The sequence below is a fragment of the Ruditapes philippinarum genome, unplaced genomic scaffold (assembly GCF_026571515.1).
Source record: "Ruditapes philippinarum isolate M1 unplaced genomic scaffold, ASM2657151v2 ctg29_1_1_1_1, whole genome shotgun sequence".
Lineage (NCBI taxonomy): Eukaryota > Metazoa > Mollusca > Bivalvia > Venerida > Veneridae > Ruditapes > Ruditapes philippinarum.
Window position 1 is genome coordinate 148372 of NW_026859731.1, and position 16843 is coordinate 165214.

A 16843-nucleotide genomic window follows, 5' to 3' on the forward strand; every position below is an offset into this window, starting at 1 on the left:
AGATCAGATAAAAACGTTCTACAAGTATATTGATTAAAATAAAGTTATATGCGTATTTTGAATTTATAGAAAAGGGTCAAGACGCTCAGCAAAGATGACTAATCTGGAACTAGAAGGATTTATACTATTATACAGACGTATGCATGCTCCTTATATGTTTACAATGTTAATATAATGTATTTATGGAGGCTTTCCTCTAATCTAAATTATTTAAAACGATTTTGAATAAAAGAATTATGGATTATTGTGAACAAACTTTAGCTTGTAATTTCCCAGCAGACACACGACGTTAAAATAACGTCGGATTGTCGTTAAATTTTGGTCGCGACGCCGGCGAGAAAGAAGCACTTACGTTAAAGCAGCACACCTCCAAGTTCATGCTAATTTTCATGAGAATTTTTGAAACATATCTAAAATGTATTGTAGCTTAAATTGATAATGTTTGGTAAAGATAGGCCAATTCTTGTGTATTATATACATGTATTCATATGCTTTTTAACTAATTTCGTATCTCAAATTAAACATTCTCACATCACATAAACCATTATTTTGTAATTATATATATTCATGTCATGTGTCATTTATGTATTATATGTTGTATTTGTATATTTAATATGGTGATGAGCTTTTTATGCTTAAACCCAGGGACGGATACAGAACATGGTTTCCTGGGGGGCTGACATATGGGTGGAAGATTTTGATAAAAATAATGCGACAGGCGAAAAATTGTGCACTTTTGTTTGAAGATTGGACCAGCATCATGTTCATGTAACAACAATTGCAATTTGATGTGTTTTATAGGTCATCTTTATAAGAGCAATGCACTTTGCTTATATATGTGTATATGATATAGTATGAAATTAAGAAAAATATATGTAATTGGGGTGGGCCTGGGAGGGGTATCCCCTCCCATAGACTGAGAAAATTTTGAAATATGAGGTTGAAAATGGTGTTACTTCCTTGACTTTCTAGTGCTGTTTATGGTACCCTTTGGATGATTTTACATCACACTGTATTTTGTATGCAAGGTCTTTCAAATAGAATTCCCCTGGTGTTTAGTAGTAAGCATTGTATGCGCAACCGTTGATAAAAATGATTTCAAACACTTGATCAATTTACTCATTTGAGTTATAGACGATTTTCCAAAGTAAAGTGGTATTAAAATATTGCCTTTCTATTGTGCAAATACATAATTTCAAACACTAATATTCAATAAGATTTTTTTTTCCATCAATGAATCCAGAGGTCAGTACAATTTAAATTTTATTTAAAAAATATAACTGGTCATAAAAAGTTACTAAAAGCAAATGACCAATCTTTTCATCTTGATAAAATTCTAAGTTAGTTAATTTCTTAGTTATTAAAATGCGATTCCTTTATTATTATCTTAATAAAACTCGCCATCTTTTAAATTTACAAATAATAATTTTCAATTTATTAATTATATATACAGTAGGGTTTTCCTTCAGAAAATGAAAAAAAAGGTAGTTTAATATGGTATACTTTTTAACATATCTATTTTTCATTAGACCTTTGGAAAGTAATTAACCAATCAATTATGCAGTTTAAACATTGAAGTCAGTCAAGCATGTTGATAGATAAAGATCTCTGCCCCTCTGCCAAGCCCCCAGGCAGGAGATTAAGAACTGGATGACAGCAATAAATGTTTTGATAAGGGAGTACACTACAGCCAATAAAGTTTGAAACTGACAAAAAATATGTTCCAGCCCAGCTGGTAAACATATCTTAGGGCCAAGCTGGGGGGGGGGGGCTGCAGCCCTGAAGCCCGGGCCTGAATCCGCCACTGAAACCAAGTAATAAAGTTTCTGTTCTGTTCTGTTCTGTTCTGTTCTAAAAGTATAACTTTGTGAAGTAACCAAGTAATTTATACATTATCAATGGCAATTATCAAAAAGAGGTCAAAATATGCAAAAATAGCATATAATGTGTTAGTAACGCAGTAGAAATATAGTTAAAATAACGAAAAATCAGTCATTAATTGCGCAAAACATGTATTTTATTAATTGAACCTTTTTTACTTTTCCTAAAATTCAAATATTTATATTTGATAAGTCAAACTTTGATAGAAATGTACATAAATTGTTTTGTTCTTTAATATTTGTACACATGTTTCCTTAGTTTAATTTATGTAATTGTTTTTGTAATACTTTCGGTAAAAGTGTTTTATTATTAACTTATTTTATGTTTTATTTTGTTTAATTCATAAAAGGTATTTAGTCTTGCAGAATTTACTAAACATGTATGTATCAGATATGAATTGCAACTTTTTTTAAATAAAAAACATAAAAAAAAAATTGTTTTAGTTTTTTGTAATTCATTTCATTGGAGTGGAAGTTACTTGATAGAATGAAGTAAATAAAATTTTATCAAATCAAGATTAGCAAGAAAATATTTATAACATGGTAAAACAAGAAAGATTAGGGAAATGATCAGATTGAGGCCAGAAACGGTTAAATAATGGTCAGATTAAGGTCGGAATATGATCAGATTGAGGTCAGAAAATGGCCAGATTAAGGTCGGAAAATGGTCAGATTAAGGTCAGAAACTGGTTAGATAATGGTCAGATTTAGGTCGGAAATTGGTCGGATTTAGGTCGGAAAAGGTCAGAAACTTGTTAGATTCTGACGTCTACCTGACGTCAGATAATTGCGTCAAAAACACTTTCAAATCCAACTGTTTTTTCCGACCGTAATCCGACGTCAGAACCTGACTTAAATCTGACGCACAAATTGGTTAACACAATAAATTAGAGAATGAGAAGGTATGATGTTGCATAACGGTAATAGGTGTCTTAATTAATCTGAGTCCTGCGTAATATACAGGAATAGAATTATGTATTTTTATTTTAAATACAAAGAAAGCTGGTGAATTCTAGCCGGGAAGACAAAAAGTTTAATTGTCTTCTCAGATTCTAGAAAGTGAATCAAAATGGAGTTCAAGTTTTCGGTAAAATAATGATATGCAGTTTACGCTCTGTCCATTACCTTACAGTTGAGTTCACACTAAAGGTAACACAAAGTGCACTACATTTAAACCGCTAATGCACTTCAGTGTGCACATCAAGTGCCTTTAAAAAAGAAAAAACAAAAAACAAAAAAACAAACTGTATGCCTTCTAGCGTAACTTTATGCCACTTTACCAGACTGTATACCAATTAAAAAAGCATTGTCATCTTACCAGGCTGCATGCCTTCTTAGAAGACTTCATGCCATTTTACCAGGCTGTATACCTTCTTACAAGACTGTATGCACCTTTACCAGACTGTATGCCATTTTAAAAAAACGCTGTGCCATTTTACCAAACTGTGTGCTCTCTTAATAGGCTTTATGCCATTTTAACAAACCGTATGCCTTCTTACAATAATATATGCACCTTTATAAGGCCGTATCCACTTTACCAGATTTTATGTCATTTTACCAAAATGTATGCCTTCTCACAATAATGTATGCACCTTAATAAGGCCGTAACCACTTTACCAGATTTTATGTCATTTTACCAAACTGTATGCCTTCTTGCAAGACTTTACCAGAATTCATGCCTGTTTACAAGTCTTTATGCTATTTATCCAGACTGTATGACATTTAAAAAAAAAACTTTGTGCCATTTTACCAAACTATATGCCTTCTAACAAAACTTTATGCCATTTGACCAAACTGGTTGCATTGTTACAACACTTTTCGCTACTTACCAAACTGTATGTTTCATACAATACTTTATGCTACTTTACCAGACTGTATGCTATTTTAATAAACCTTACTGCCATTTCACCAAACTATATGTCTTTTTACAAGACTTTATGCCTTTTACCATACACTGGCAGACAGTATGCTTTTTATAATACTTTTTGCTACCTGTATCTTTATGGGACGATTTTTATGATGTGATTGTCAAATATATCGACTAAAGGTCAAAATCTATGCACAATTTATATCTAAACAGTAAAGATAATGTCTCATGTGTACAAAGACAACTATTTGAAAAAAATTCTTATCACATGGAAATGGAGTATTCAAATGTACATGCCTATGTCATATGTTTAGCAGTGTTCTTCTTCTTCAGGACATCACATTGCTCCCAGAAGAAAGGCATTGCTCTTAGCCCAAAGCTGTTTCTTTGTGATGATTTCCAAGCACTTAATAATGTTTCTTGGTGGTAAATATGACATTCTTGTATATTTTTATATAATTTAACATTGTGCGCCTTTTTCGGATTCAGAACGTTTTTTAAAAATAAGCTTCCAGTTTTCCAGATTCATGCCAATTTTCTTGAAATTTTTGAAAATGTATTGTAAAATATTGCGAAATGAACAAGAAAGTAATTTATACATTGCAAGGGGGACTAACAATCCGTGTAAAATACCGAAAATGGTCAAAATATACAAAAGTGCAAACATATTGTGATTAATACAGCAAAATCAGTCATTAATTTCATATATAACGTGTGAATTATTACTTGAATTTTAAATATTCTTACTTTTTTGGAATCTTTGCACAATTTTCTTAAGTTTGATTTTTCTTGAAATATTTTGGCTCATATGGAGACATGATTGGTGCATTTTTCAAAATGGTTAATTTTGGGACCATATGAGATTATCATTATTTGCTTTTATCCAGGTATGACTGGCAGATGAACTTCTATCACTATCACCATTTTACAAACTGTACAGATATCGATTCGCACAAGTATAATCACATCCCTATGGTTTGGGGCCATAACTCACGTCACACAATTGCAGTTCCTTCAGACACATGGGCGATTTTAGGTTTCAATGAACCAAATTTTCATTCTCAGTCAAACCTAACCGCTGCGCAGGCAGTCACATTTTGGAGGGATATTGAAAAACACTCGCATGGTAAACCACTTGTTAGTCCCGCAGCAGCGCCTTGCTCCACCCACTCAAAATGTTATGGCAACTCATTCGACTGGTTTGACGATTTTTTCAAACTTTGTCAAGGTTGTCGTATAGATTACCTAGCAACACACGCTTACCATTGCCATGGCAACACAACAATGGCGTATTTACGTGACCTGAATCATCGGTACGGGAAAAAGATCTGGCTAACAGAGTTTGCGTGCCCAAACTCACATGACATCCACAAGCAACTGAGATACATGCAAGAGCTTCTACCACAGCTAGAAGCTGCCGACTTTGTTTATAGGTTTGTACGAGTTGGGTTTTTTTAAGACGAAAGGATATTTTTCAGATGCAATTGATAAATCCATATTAGCCCGATTATTAAGAAAGATTTCAAAACTTATTTGTCAGCTTTCTAAAACTAACAAGAAACATGGTCATGATCACAGTAAGACTCGAATCTTCCATATCTGAGTTGAGAGACAGACAGCACCAGGCCACCGTCCGTCCCCCACATCTTACGCAGATTACTGTTAATGTTATATGAGGCAAAAGCGGTAGCTGCATTTAACAGAACCGTACACGAACAGGCTTAATCAAACCAAGCCTGCAGTACTTTCAATTTTGCCGTTTTTGTGCGTTCTTAGGGGACCTTTTTATTTTTCTATTTTTAGGTACTCCTGGTATAAGGCTCGGATAGTAACTTCTGGACATATAACAACTGCCGCCAGCCTTCTCCATAGTCACTCATCCAGTTTGACTACACTGGGCAGGTTCTACAACAGTTTCCAAGGCAACAACCAACCCTCTATTGTTGGTTAACTTTTGTTGGTGCAAATATAGTCTTATTATTAGAATGAAAGTTTGAAATTGTTCATATTCAATAAAGAAACACACAGTTTAAGCTGAATAAAAAAATCCGCACTACAACTTGTTAACTGTCTATTTGTTTGACCAATAATAAAATAAAATATGTTTGTTGCCCTTGTTAGGCGAATTCAATTGTTCATGTACCATACATTTGTATATTGATAAAAAGCCATTTTAAAATTAAATATTAAAATGAATATTTAAAACAAGTCTTCATACAATTTTGATTTGCCTTTCTCCTGGTATAAGGCTCGAATAGTGACTTCTGGACATATAACAACTGCCGCCAGCCTTCTCCATAGTCACTCATCCAGTTTGACTACCCTTGGCAGGTTCTACAACAGTTTCCAAGGCAACAACCAGCCCTCTATTGTTGGTTAACTTTTGTTGGTGAAATTATAGTCTTATTATTAGAATGAAAGTTTGAAATTGTTCACAGTTTAAGCTGAATAAAAAAACCGCACTACAACTTGTAATCTATCCTTTTTTTACCAATAATTGAATAAAATATCTGTTTGTTTCCCTTGTTAGGCGAATTCAATTTTTCATCATGTATCATACATATGTATATTGATAAAAAGCCATTTTAAAATTAAATATTAAAATAAATATTAAAGACAAGTCTTCATACAATTTCGATTTGCTTTTATTTCTTTTTTCCGCAATATTACAATTTAATTATCTGAATAAATACCCTGTCTAAGGGCGGTAATTGTTGAAAATGTCACTGTCACTTGTAAAATGCGATGGTCTCCCTTACATACAATCTAACGGGCAAACGACCAAATTTATTCCATTATATTTTAAACATGTTTATTTAAACTCGAATGCGAAACAAATTATGGCAACATTATCATGCATGTACTCTTACAAGTTCTTGAACTATCAAAGGCAAAAAGTTACAAAGAAATCAGGCATATGATTGGTCAGAAAATGACAGACCAATGAAAATCCTCAAATTTTAGACAGATCTAGAACAAATTAAAAGTTATAACTGACGTTCATTTCGCTGATTATTGTATTGTGCTACATGTTTTGTTTATAAGATATCAACGTTCACAACAATAAACATTGACACAGGTATAATTAATGTGCAAAGAAAAAAAGGGAAATAATAAACATTAAAGGGTATTGAAATTATTACAGGAAAAAGAAACGTACGGTCAGAGATGCTATCTATGTCTCTGATAAGATGTTAATTTTTACAGCTTTCACATAGTTAACTCTTTTTTACCAGCTACACTCTTTAAAAATATGTTTTAATACAAAAATGAAATTGAAACAAAAACGAAATAACAACTTTAAGTCTTAATTTTTTTAAGTCCACCACATCTCTAACAAAGATTAAGGAGTTACCGGTTATGGTAAAAGCGGTGAAAACAACATTGTTGATATCATATTAAATAATCTTTCTATGATTATTGTATGACACACACTTTTGATGACTAACATGAACGCTGGAGATGGGGAAGAATGACAAATTTTTTATCGAACGGAAACACTTATCAAAGAGGTCTGTCGATTTCCAGGCGGTTGACGAGTGAGATAATTTCATACTTGAACGCCAAAGTGGTGATTTGAAAGATGTTGAATATTGATCATATCCAAGGAATAAGAGATGTGGCGGGCGCCAGACGGATAGTAATACCTTTTTAATAATTTAGTCATGTTACACGTGGTTTCTTTGTGAGTTTTATTTCTGTGTTCATTACAAATAATGAACGGTGAGTCATTGAAAATGATTATTTTATTGATTAGGTGAAAGTCAAAATGATTTTATTTCCCAAAGAGCATAATCTTTTAAAATATCAAACGAAGTCCTATTTTAATCAAAGCTGATCACTAGCCGCAAAAACGTCATTTGAAATACCCTGTTTTGATCTGATGTATCTTAAACTAAATTTATACAATATAAAATACTACAGTTCATCTTTGAAAAAATGTGTCATCATAATAAATTAGGTATTTCGGATGCAACTTCCGAATGACACAAAGAAAATTTATCTTTAAATTTATGAGTGTGGACGCCAGGCAAAATGATTAAATACGTCGCGCTTAACCCGATAAATAAATGTTTTGAAACGATCCCCGCTTCTCACCAATACAGATTGGTTGTCGGTTAAATATCGAGCTATACACGATAGAGCTGGGTACCAGACTGGGCGATACCATATGTAGTTGGTGGGGTTTAATTTACTAGTACAGACGCTAAATGTACTCCGTTTGCACGTAGTGTAGGCCAACGTACATTAAAGCCGCGTTATAAGTTTGAAAAAAAGTTTCTTTGAATTTCTTTGTGCGATTTTTTAATTTCAGTCAATGCACTTAGAGTTTTTTGATCAGGTATATAACGCGGCGCTTTTGAAGTTTTTTTGCTAAACAGTTCAGAACTTCTGTGGTAGTAAGGCATTAAACTCGTGTTAACAGACATCTCATGATACTATCTTACTGGAATTAACTCACGGCAGGATACTTTGGGTTAGAAATCAACACATAGGATAACACTCCGTCAGAAAAAAACATCCGAGAATAAAAATAGAGAAATATGGAATTTACAAAAAGTATCTTCGTTTTAATAACAGTTTGCACAATTTGCGTTTTAGCAGAAAGGAAATATGAAGTTAAACATTTCACAGGGTGTCAGTCTGCCGGATTGTGTTGCGAGCAAGTTAACAACACATGTTATGTACCAAATTCGAGGAAAATAGACCAAACGGTTGGAAATTGTTTCTGCGATAGCAAATGCTTGCAAATGAAAGATTGTTGCGTGGATTTCGAACAGACATGTCAAGGTGTGTATTTTAAGTGTAACAAGTTTTATAGAGCTTAAAATGTGATCCATAGTTGTAAAAAATTTAATTCTTGAAAGGATTAACGTTACTTTGATTTCAGTTTTAATCACCTTTCCCTATATTTAGCCTTTGGTCTATGACTGTCTTAAAATAAATCTGTCTTAAAATAAATCTTGAAATAAATCTTGTATTATTACAATATTGACAAATAATTGCTTATTCTATTATATTTAATTTGTCTTCACTGCACTAACAAATCAAATTTTAGGTACTTGAAGCTGTAGGTATCCAATATTTAAACTTCCAAATGAGCATAAATGAATTGGTTAATATATCATTTGTGTTGCAATGTAACACAGTTTGACTATTTAGAATATATTTGTATTGCCATCCTACTATCTTTGGATGAAATTCAATTGCCCCAACTTTCTCAGTTGAAGCAACTTTAATTTGTTTATCACTCATAGAGAATTTTGTTTGTTAATCACTTAAAGAAAATTTTGATGTTAATCACTTGAGAAAAAGTTTGGCTGTTAATCACTTGTGGTAAAATATGTTATTATTGACAGAAAATTTCCTTGTTTATCACTTTAGAGACATTTCCTAATCCATTTACATGAGACAGATTTCTTGTTTATCACTAGAGAAAATATTACCTGTATATTTACATAAAGGATTTCCCCTGTTTATCAATTGAGAAAATTATCCCTGTTTGTTTATTTCAGGAAATATTCCCATATTCCCTGTTTATCCTTGTTTTTCACTGGAGTTAAAGTTTCCCTGTTTATCATTTAATTAAGAGAAATGAACACTGTTTATCACTTGAGAGAAGTATTGACTGTTTATCACTTGAGTGACTTTTTCCCTACAGGTCTATTTACATGAGGGAAAATGTTGATAACTTAGTTAAGTTTTGCTTGTTTATCACATAAAGGAATTTTCCCTGCTTTAACTAGTAAAACACATTTCCCTTGTTTATCATTTGAGAAAATCTTTTTGGTCTGTTTATCACTTAATGACAGGCATGTTGTCTGTTTGTCAAAAAAGTGCCTTAATTATGAGTATTTGACAAGAAAATCAAAATTCCTTGTTTCATATCACTTGATGGAAACTTTGCTTGTTTATCATTTAATGAAGGAAATGATTAATGTTTTTCAATTGAGACAAATCATCAGTGTTTATCACTTGAGGGAATGTTTCAGTCTGTTTATCTTTTAATGAGAGGCATTGCTTGTTAATCAAAATCAGTAAATTGGATTATCTGATGTAAGAAAAACTTCTGTTGTTTATCACCTTTGATAAAACATTTATCTGTTTATCACCTAATTAAGGAAATTGCCATGTTTATCTTTTAAAGAGGATGTTTCCCCAGTGTATCACATACTGAGAAGCATGAAATTGCCTGTTTATCAAACCTAAGTGAATTGTAAATATCTGACAAAATACTTAAATCAGATCTGTTTATCATATTTCTTAATTGGAACAAAATATTTGCATGTTTATCACATCAGTGTGACTATCAATTTGAAGAACTTGAATGAATTATAAAATTGCATTATTTATTATGCGAGGAAAACTTCACATGTTTATCACTTTAAAAAATAAAAATTAGTGAGTTTTTGCCTTATTAAAATTGATCAAAATTATTGAAAGATTTTTTATTTGTATATGTTTATCAATTTCAACACCAAGTTTTTTTGTTCATCATTTAAAATGAAGCAGATTTTATTTTAATGATATTATTATTAATTAATAGCTATATAAAATGCTAAAGCTTAAAATAGTGTGTATATAAACTCTAATGCCTATATACTGTTGAGCTAGCCCATTGACAAACTTTTTGGTGAATTTTCAAGATAAATTTTGAATTTTCAACAGTTTTGTCCAATGGGGATGGCCTGTAATTTAAAGTCCATGTTGAAATTCCCTGCAAGTTCTTAATTTTTTTCAATGAATGAAAATTTATATCGAAAACAAAACTGCAAACAGTGGCCAGTTTAAAAACTGGTTCACTATTTTCCTCAACCTCAATGTATAAATTAGATTATGGCCGAACACCTGTGTCGACTTAAGGCTGTCACTGGCCTATACAAGCGTCCGAGTATAAATGTATTTTGTATATTTGTTGAGAAAAAACCTACAGAAATGATTAGTACAGCAGTAATGGACATATTCACAAGTTAGATCAAATTTATCATTTGTGACACGGAGATAAGTTCTACCTTACTGTTTAACTCTTTTTAACCCCTTTTTATTGTATACATCGTCATTATACTAAAGATAAAGATCTGGCATGTCAAAAAAATGTTTTTTTGTAACATATTTTGGAGGAGAAAAAAAAACATCAACAAAAAAAAAGCTTGACATTTTCTTTTTCAACATTTTAATAGTTATATTGATTAAAATATGTCTCTGAAATATTATAATTACCTTCAATATTTTAAGTATTTTTTGTTATTTTATTGATGAGAAATTGTTAAACAATTATAATATATTACCACAATTATATCTAGTTCTTTTGCTGTGGCATTCATTATAATCATAAATTACATAAATTTACCTGTTAGTTTCTTAATTACGTATAATCATTTTCGCAAAATTCAGTTTTGCTCACATGGAAATGAAACCATTTATGGACTCCAATTGACTTATATGTGTATATTGTAAGACACAATATATTATGTTCTAAATATTATGTTTAAAGGGAGATAATTAGGCATTTTCTTTAAATTTCAACGATTAACTTTTTTAAACTATATCTGTGTAATATCTTTATTGGGGGACTTGTGTGGTAAAACCATTCAATAAAAACTTTGATGGGGGTGCGATACCAATTGCTGTAAATGAGCCTAATTAGTGGTAAAGAATTAACCCAAAGAGTCATAAATTGTACCAAATTACCCCAAATTGACAGAAAGTTGTCAAAAATGAAGATAATGAGATGTTAAGTGTGTTAGTTGTCCTGCTAATTGCCTTTGACAGTTGTAAGACCGATAGTATCAGTGAATTATATAACCCCAGTCTGGACAGTAAACTACAACAACAACAACAAGGACAACAAGAAGTATATAATATAAACACCTTCACTCATTATTACCAAAATAAAAGGGTCTTCTATTGTTATCTGTAGATGTTTACCCTTTCGGAAACATGTTCTGACAGTTTTGATTATTCACCTTTAATCTAGATATGTTGAGGCAGTTCTCAAATCTAAACAAGTTGTATCAATTGAGTTGCAATATATAAAACTTATCTTTTGTGCCCATCTTCACAAATTGTCAATTTCGAGTCTACTGAAATGAAAAAAAAAGAAAAGAAAAAATGTTAGATTAGCCTTATTTGTATCTATAGCTGTTGCTAAATGTCTAATATCAGCTTGACACCAGGACAGCTTTTATTGAAATTATGTAATTTTATTTCAAGTACTTCCTTTCTTTGATGATTCAGGTATTTGTTCAAAGTTGTTTGATATACCAAGTGGAAATGTAGAGGAAAGATTCTGAGTCATTGTAGATCTTGAGTTGACAATTTTATTTTGAGGAGACCATGTTGGAAAATAAAACAGCTCAATATTATTAACAAGATTCTTTAAAATTCATTGTTCTTACAAAAATGAATTTCAGCAAAACAATTACTCATATTTATTACATCATACTCCTGCTTGAATGACATCATTTTATCAAATCTGAGCAAGAAATATTATACACGGAGCTGTTATGAGTTGGCCTATAGCTTAATAAAGCTGTGAAGTTAATATAAATCTATTACATCAAATTCAATTAGTTCAAGACTTAATAAATGCGAAAAGGGCTTGCCTTTATGCCACTAGTACTATAGAGCAGGTCAACCTGTACATCCATGCAAGTCATGACCATGCCGCGCAACAGTAGGACTGGTGTCATGACATGATGAGCATGTGGTCCAACCTGTACATCCATGTAGTAGGTGACCATACAGGTCCATGCCTGGGTAGGTGACATGACCATACAGGCCAACCTGTACATCCATGCAGTGAGGTTCTCAACTTACTGTTCAGTACACATGGCCATGACTTTTTGTTTTTTTGCAATGAAAGTTTCGAGGCAACATGAAACTTACATAAAAGAGACAGAAGAAGTATAAACTCTTGTAAATATATGTATATGTGCTAAGAATTCACTTAATCTGGAACACATGTGAATATTTGTAGAAATCTTACCTACATCAAGAGATTTCGAGTGCATTTTAACATTTTTTCATTGGGTTTGACATAGATTTGTACTTGAAATATTGAGGCAAAGTAAATATTTGATGATATTTTACGACATGTCATCATTAAGTGTACTAAAATGCTCCAAAATCTGATAAAAGTTAATACTAATAAAATGGTATCAAGTTGTAAGAAATGAGATGTTGTAAATCGTACCAGTTAATCATGAAACATTCTTAAACCTTTAATGGTAATACACTGCTAAATCTGTGTAATGGACTTTCCTTGCTTTTAATTTGGAACGGTCCAATTTGTAAATTGGAGGGAGAACTGAGTATCAAAATGATGACTGCAATAGAGTTTGGTGCTTCAAATTGTTGTTCGAATTTAAAACAGTCAAAGGAGGACATAAGCCCAAAATACAGAAGAACAGAATCCCTGACTGCAAAATTGAAAATGTTGCTAAAATGCAGGTTCAGTTTGATTGAGCCTGTTCATAGACGGTAGTGGTAATTGCAAGCTACCTATGCCCCCTAGCACTGGCTTATAAGCAGAATTCAAAATTTCACATGAACTGGTAAAATTTTGGAATTTTGAAACATCCAAACTGCATTCATGAGCATGCAAGCAACATACAGGATTATTAATACTGTGTGTGGTCATGATTTGCACAAAAGTGCAGGCAGTAGCTGGCTTGTGGCTAATTAAATCATCATTGTTGATTGCATTATTAAGGCTATTATGGTCTCGTTCAATTAAAACATTAATAACTGTTTATCAGGTGTACCTAAAATCAAATACAGAATTTCCTTTGCAATTGGGGGGGGGTGGGGGACAACCGAGGAAATGTTCATTTTTGGCCCAGACAAATACAGGTAAAAATATGAGAACAAGTGCAAGAAGTTCAAGATGGAAAGGCAAAATTCACGAGGTGAAGGCTGAACGCAGCAGGCTTATACATAGATAATGATGGTCAACTCTTTAAAAGAAAGTTAAAATATAAGATGAAATACTAAAATAAACTTAAGAATATTGTCTACTGACATTGACTTTGCTTATTTTATTGCATGGTTTTAAATATTTTGACATATTTTTGTAAAAAAAATCAAATGTAAAATCTTCTGCATTTGAATCCCCATGTCATTCTTATGAAAATAAATTACATGTAAATTTTTTATTGATATATTTATGTGATATTATACATTTAAAGAGTACTGGCAGAAATTCTAGATCAATTCATTTAATTCATTTTATATAAATATTCAAATCTAAAGTAGATATAAACATACAAATTTATGCTGAATGACTTTGTGACACATGAAATAGTGAAACTTTTCATCTTAATACGCATATTTAATCAAAGACAACCAAATATATAAATAACCAAATAATTATATAAATATAAATACATAAATCTTTCAGAAACGTTGATAATTTAAGTTTATCATACACACATGAACATTTCATATTAATTCACTTTTTATGGTAATTTGTTCATAACCTATCTTCAGAAAAATGAGACTTACTTTGATACATGACTTGTATCTAGGATTTGAAAAATTAAATCAGATATTTTCCTGTCACAAGTTTGAATATAAGGGTTGTATAAATCACAAAGAAACGAGATATGAAAGGAAAATGAAAAATTGGACTGCATATACAAGATGTCAGGTACATGAATTATAATCAGCTACTTCTTTTATTTGATACACAACATCTGGAGAAAAGTTAGAAAGGTTGAAAGTTTGAGCAAAAAAAATGATAAAAAGCATGAAAGAAGATATCATTTAATGATATGTCTTTTTAGATTTTTTTTTTTTAAATGTAACTGCCGTTTTTGTTGAAGTCTCTATGCATTATGGGAAAAAGTAAATAGACAGAAATTCTGCATATGAAATACAAATTTAATATTGATGTCTGTATATACATGTATATATGTAGATCTAAATGTTATCATAACAGGTATTTAAAAAAGATTGAAAGTACATTTTGATTTGAACTGCAGATTTATGGTCACTTTTAAAAAAAAATAGCGTCATACAAATTTTTTTCACGTTTAAGCTTTAAAACCATTGTCTGGATCATAATTAATATTACAGTGGGTTAATAGAAGAAGTCTGTAGAAAATTTACTAATATAATTTGTAAAATAAGAGTTTGAAATTTGAACTGTTTGTTCATGGTATTTGTTCACATGTTGAATTAACTAAATTAAGAAAATTTTGGTATAGAGAATTTGCAGGTAAGATGTGGACTGCCTTTGTACTGGACTGGCAGACCTGGCAAGGCATTAATGAAGAATTATTAAATTTTAGCTTTCTTGAAAGTAACATTACTAAGATTTTTTTTCATTTAATTACAATTTAAAGAAGATAACTACATTGAAGAAATTAGTGCAAAAATTAGTACTGTACTGTTAGTGCACATAGCCATGATTAAACAAAAAATAGAATGAGAGTTTCCAGGCATCATGAAAATTATATGTAAATCAGCACAGAATAGATTGGCAAGCTTTCAAAAATTCTCACAATTTACTAACTATCTTCTCTATAAATTTGTCAGATTATGCCAAAATTGATGTACAATATAAAAAAGCCAATGAAATTCATATTCATAGATAATTATCATACAAGATTTCTATCAAAATTGTGGAAATATTTCCTGTTTTTACCAATATTTTTTGTTCTAGCTTTTTCAATAGAACTGGCAGTGACTTTTAAGAATTGACAGATCGTCGGAACTATTTGGTTTCTAAATAAGTTTATATCATACGAAATTTGTTATAACATAATTATATTTCTCTTGTGGTTGAGGGGTTGCCTTTACGGGTTGAGGCATCTGAGAATTGCAGCCACTGTTTAACCCTGCGTGATCTTAAAGAGGCAACATAATGGGTTCAAATTGTTGGACTCTGCATCTCTAAATAGCTCCAACAGGTGAGGTGGTTTTGACCCCAGGTGCTCCTTAAAGTTTGCAACACCTGAGGTTAACCAAAATCACTTTTCCTGTTTCGGACTATCATTCTGTGGCTCCACGGACTGAGCTATCTGACCGCTCCCTTAATAATGAACAGTTTTATACCGTGACATGACCTTCTAAGAAATTTGTCAAATAAGAAAAATTAGTCTATAGTCATATCCCACAATATAATACTTTTTGATTTCTCTTCAATCCATAGTGATAATTTAGCAAATTGTGTTAAGGTGCAAGATATTTTGTTACCAGTTCATTTAAATTTTTTTGAATTCATAACATTCAACCCTTCAGACTTGTCAAATGGCGAAGAAAGGAAATCAGTGATTGTGAAATTAGCGCTCGACTTCGTTGATAAACCCACCAAGTCGTTTTAAGAGCGCTCAATTTCAGAACAATAGCATAGTTTTTGAAGTAGACAAAATATGATTTCTGTATAACTAGTTAACATGTTTTTAGAAGAACTCTATTATTACAACAATCTGATGTTTTTTTGCCATAAAGGAATAAAATTTCTGTTACTTTTCTATTATAAAAACCTGTCTTTTATTTGCTGATTTTGAAACTATGACACTTTAATTACAATGCATGAAATGAGTTCATTCTAATGCATGAATTGTTTTCAGCATTTAGGTGTTACTACATTTTTGGAACATGTGATTTTTCAAAATGGTTATTTTTTTTCACTATCATAATTATGATAAAACATAAAATGTGAAGTTATTTTTACAGTCATTGCAAATATTTATGAAAATTTATATCCTGTCCTTCTTGATATCACAGTAAGTGCACATAGTACAATTAGTTGGACTCCTACAATTGTCCTGGTGCATTGCAAAAATACCTTTAATTCTTAGCTAAATCTTGCCAAAGATGGCTGATTAAAAAAAAATGTTGCAAGTTCTTTGATTTGGGCAATGATTCCAGCTGGCAGCTGGGTATATAAAATAATGTCTAATATTCTCTCAATGCAAGGTTTTGTCTTTGGTTAATATTGCACAAAACCTTAGATAACATCAAATGTTACTGAAATCTTTTATTGCATTGTAATTATGACTATGGAGCAAAATGACCTTTGTTTTACACAAATCGTTATTGACAGGTTCAACCATGTGGAATTGAATGATACATTTTTGGTATTTCA

General features: G+C 31.4%; 2 protein-coding genes across 2 annotated transcripts in view; both read left to right on the forward strand.

Annotated features, from left to right (window-relative positions):
- Positions 1–3986: 3986 nt before the first annotated feature.
- Positions 3987–5788, forward strand: LOC132757686 (uncharacterized). The gene is made up of 3 exons (XM_060749039.1): positions 3987–4173; positions 4635–5180; positions 5551–5788. The coding sequence occupies exons 1-3, from the start codon at positions 4016–4018 to the stop codon at positions 5696–5698; spliced, it is 852 nt and encodes a 283-aa protein (XP_060605022.1). The 5' UTR covers positions 3987–4015; the 3' UTR covers positions 5699–5788.
- Positions 5789–8079: 2291 nt separating this feature from the next.
- The window catches only part of LOC132757687 (somatomedin-B and thrombospondin type-1 domain-containing protein-like), a 61731-nt gene continuing 52967 nt past the window's right edge, over positions 8080–16843 (forward strand). Inside the window, exon 1 of the mRNA XM_060749040.1 lies at positions 8080–8538. Coding sequence (XP_060605023.1) covers positions 8292–8538 — 247 coding nt within the window. The 5' untranslated portion in view covers positions 8080–8291. The remainder of the gene's footprint in view (positions 8539–16843) is intronic.

Coding starts and splice junctions, on each gene's coding strand:
- LOC132757686 (XM_060749039.1), top strand. CDS start 4,016: ATGGAAATGGAGTATTCAAATGTACATGCCTATGTCATATGTTTAGCA. Junction 4,174..4,634: donor CTTAATAATGTTTCTTGGTG/GTAAATATGACA, acceptor GCTTTTATCCAG/GTATGACTGGCAGATGAACT. Junction 5,181..5,550: donor GCTGCCGACTTTGTTTATAG/GTTTGTACGAGT, acceptor TTCTATTTTTAG/GTACTCCTGGTATAAGGCTC.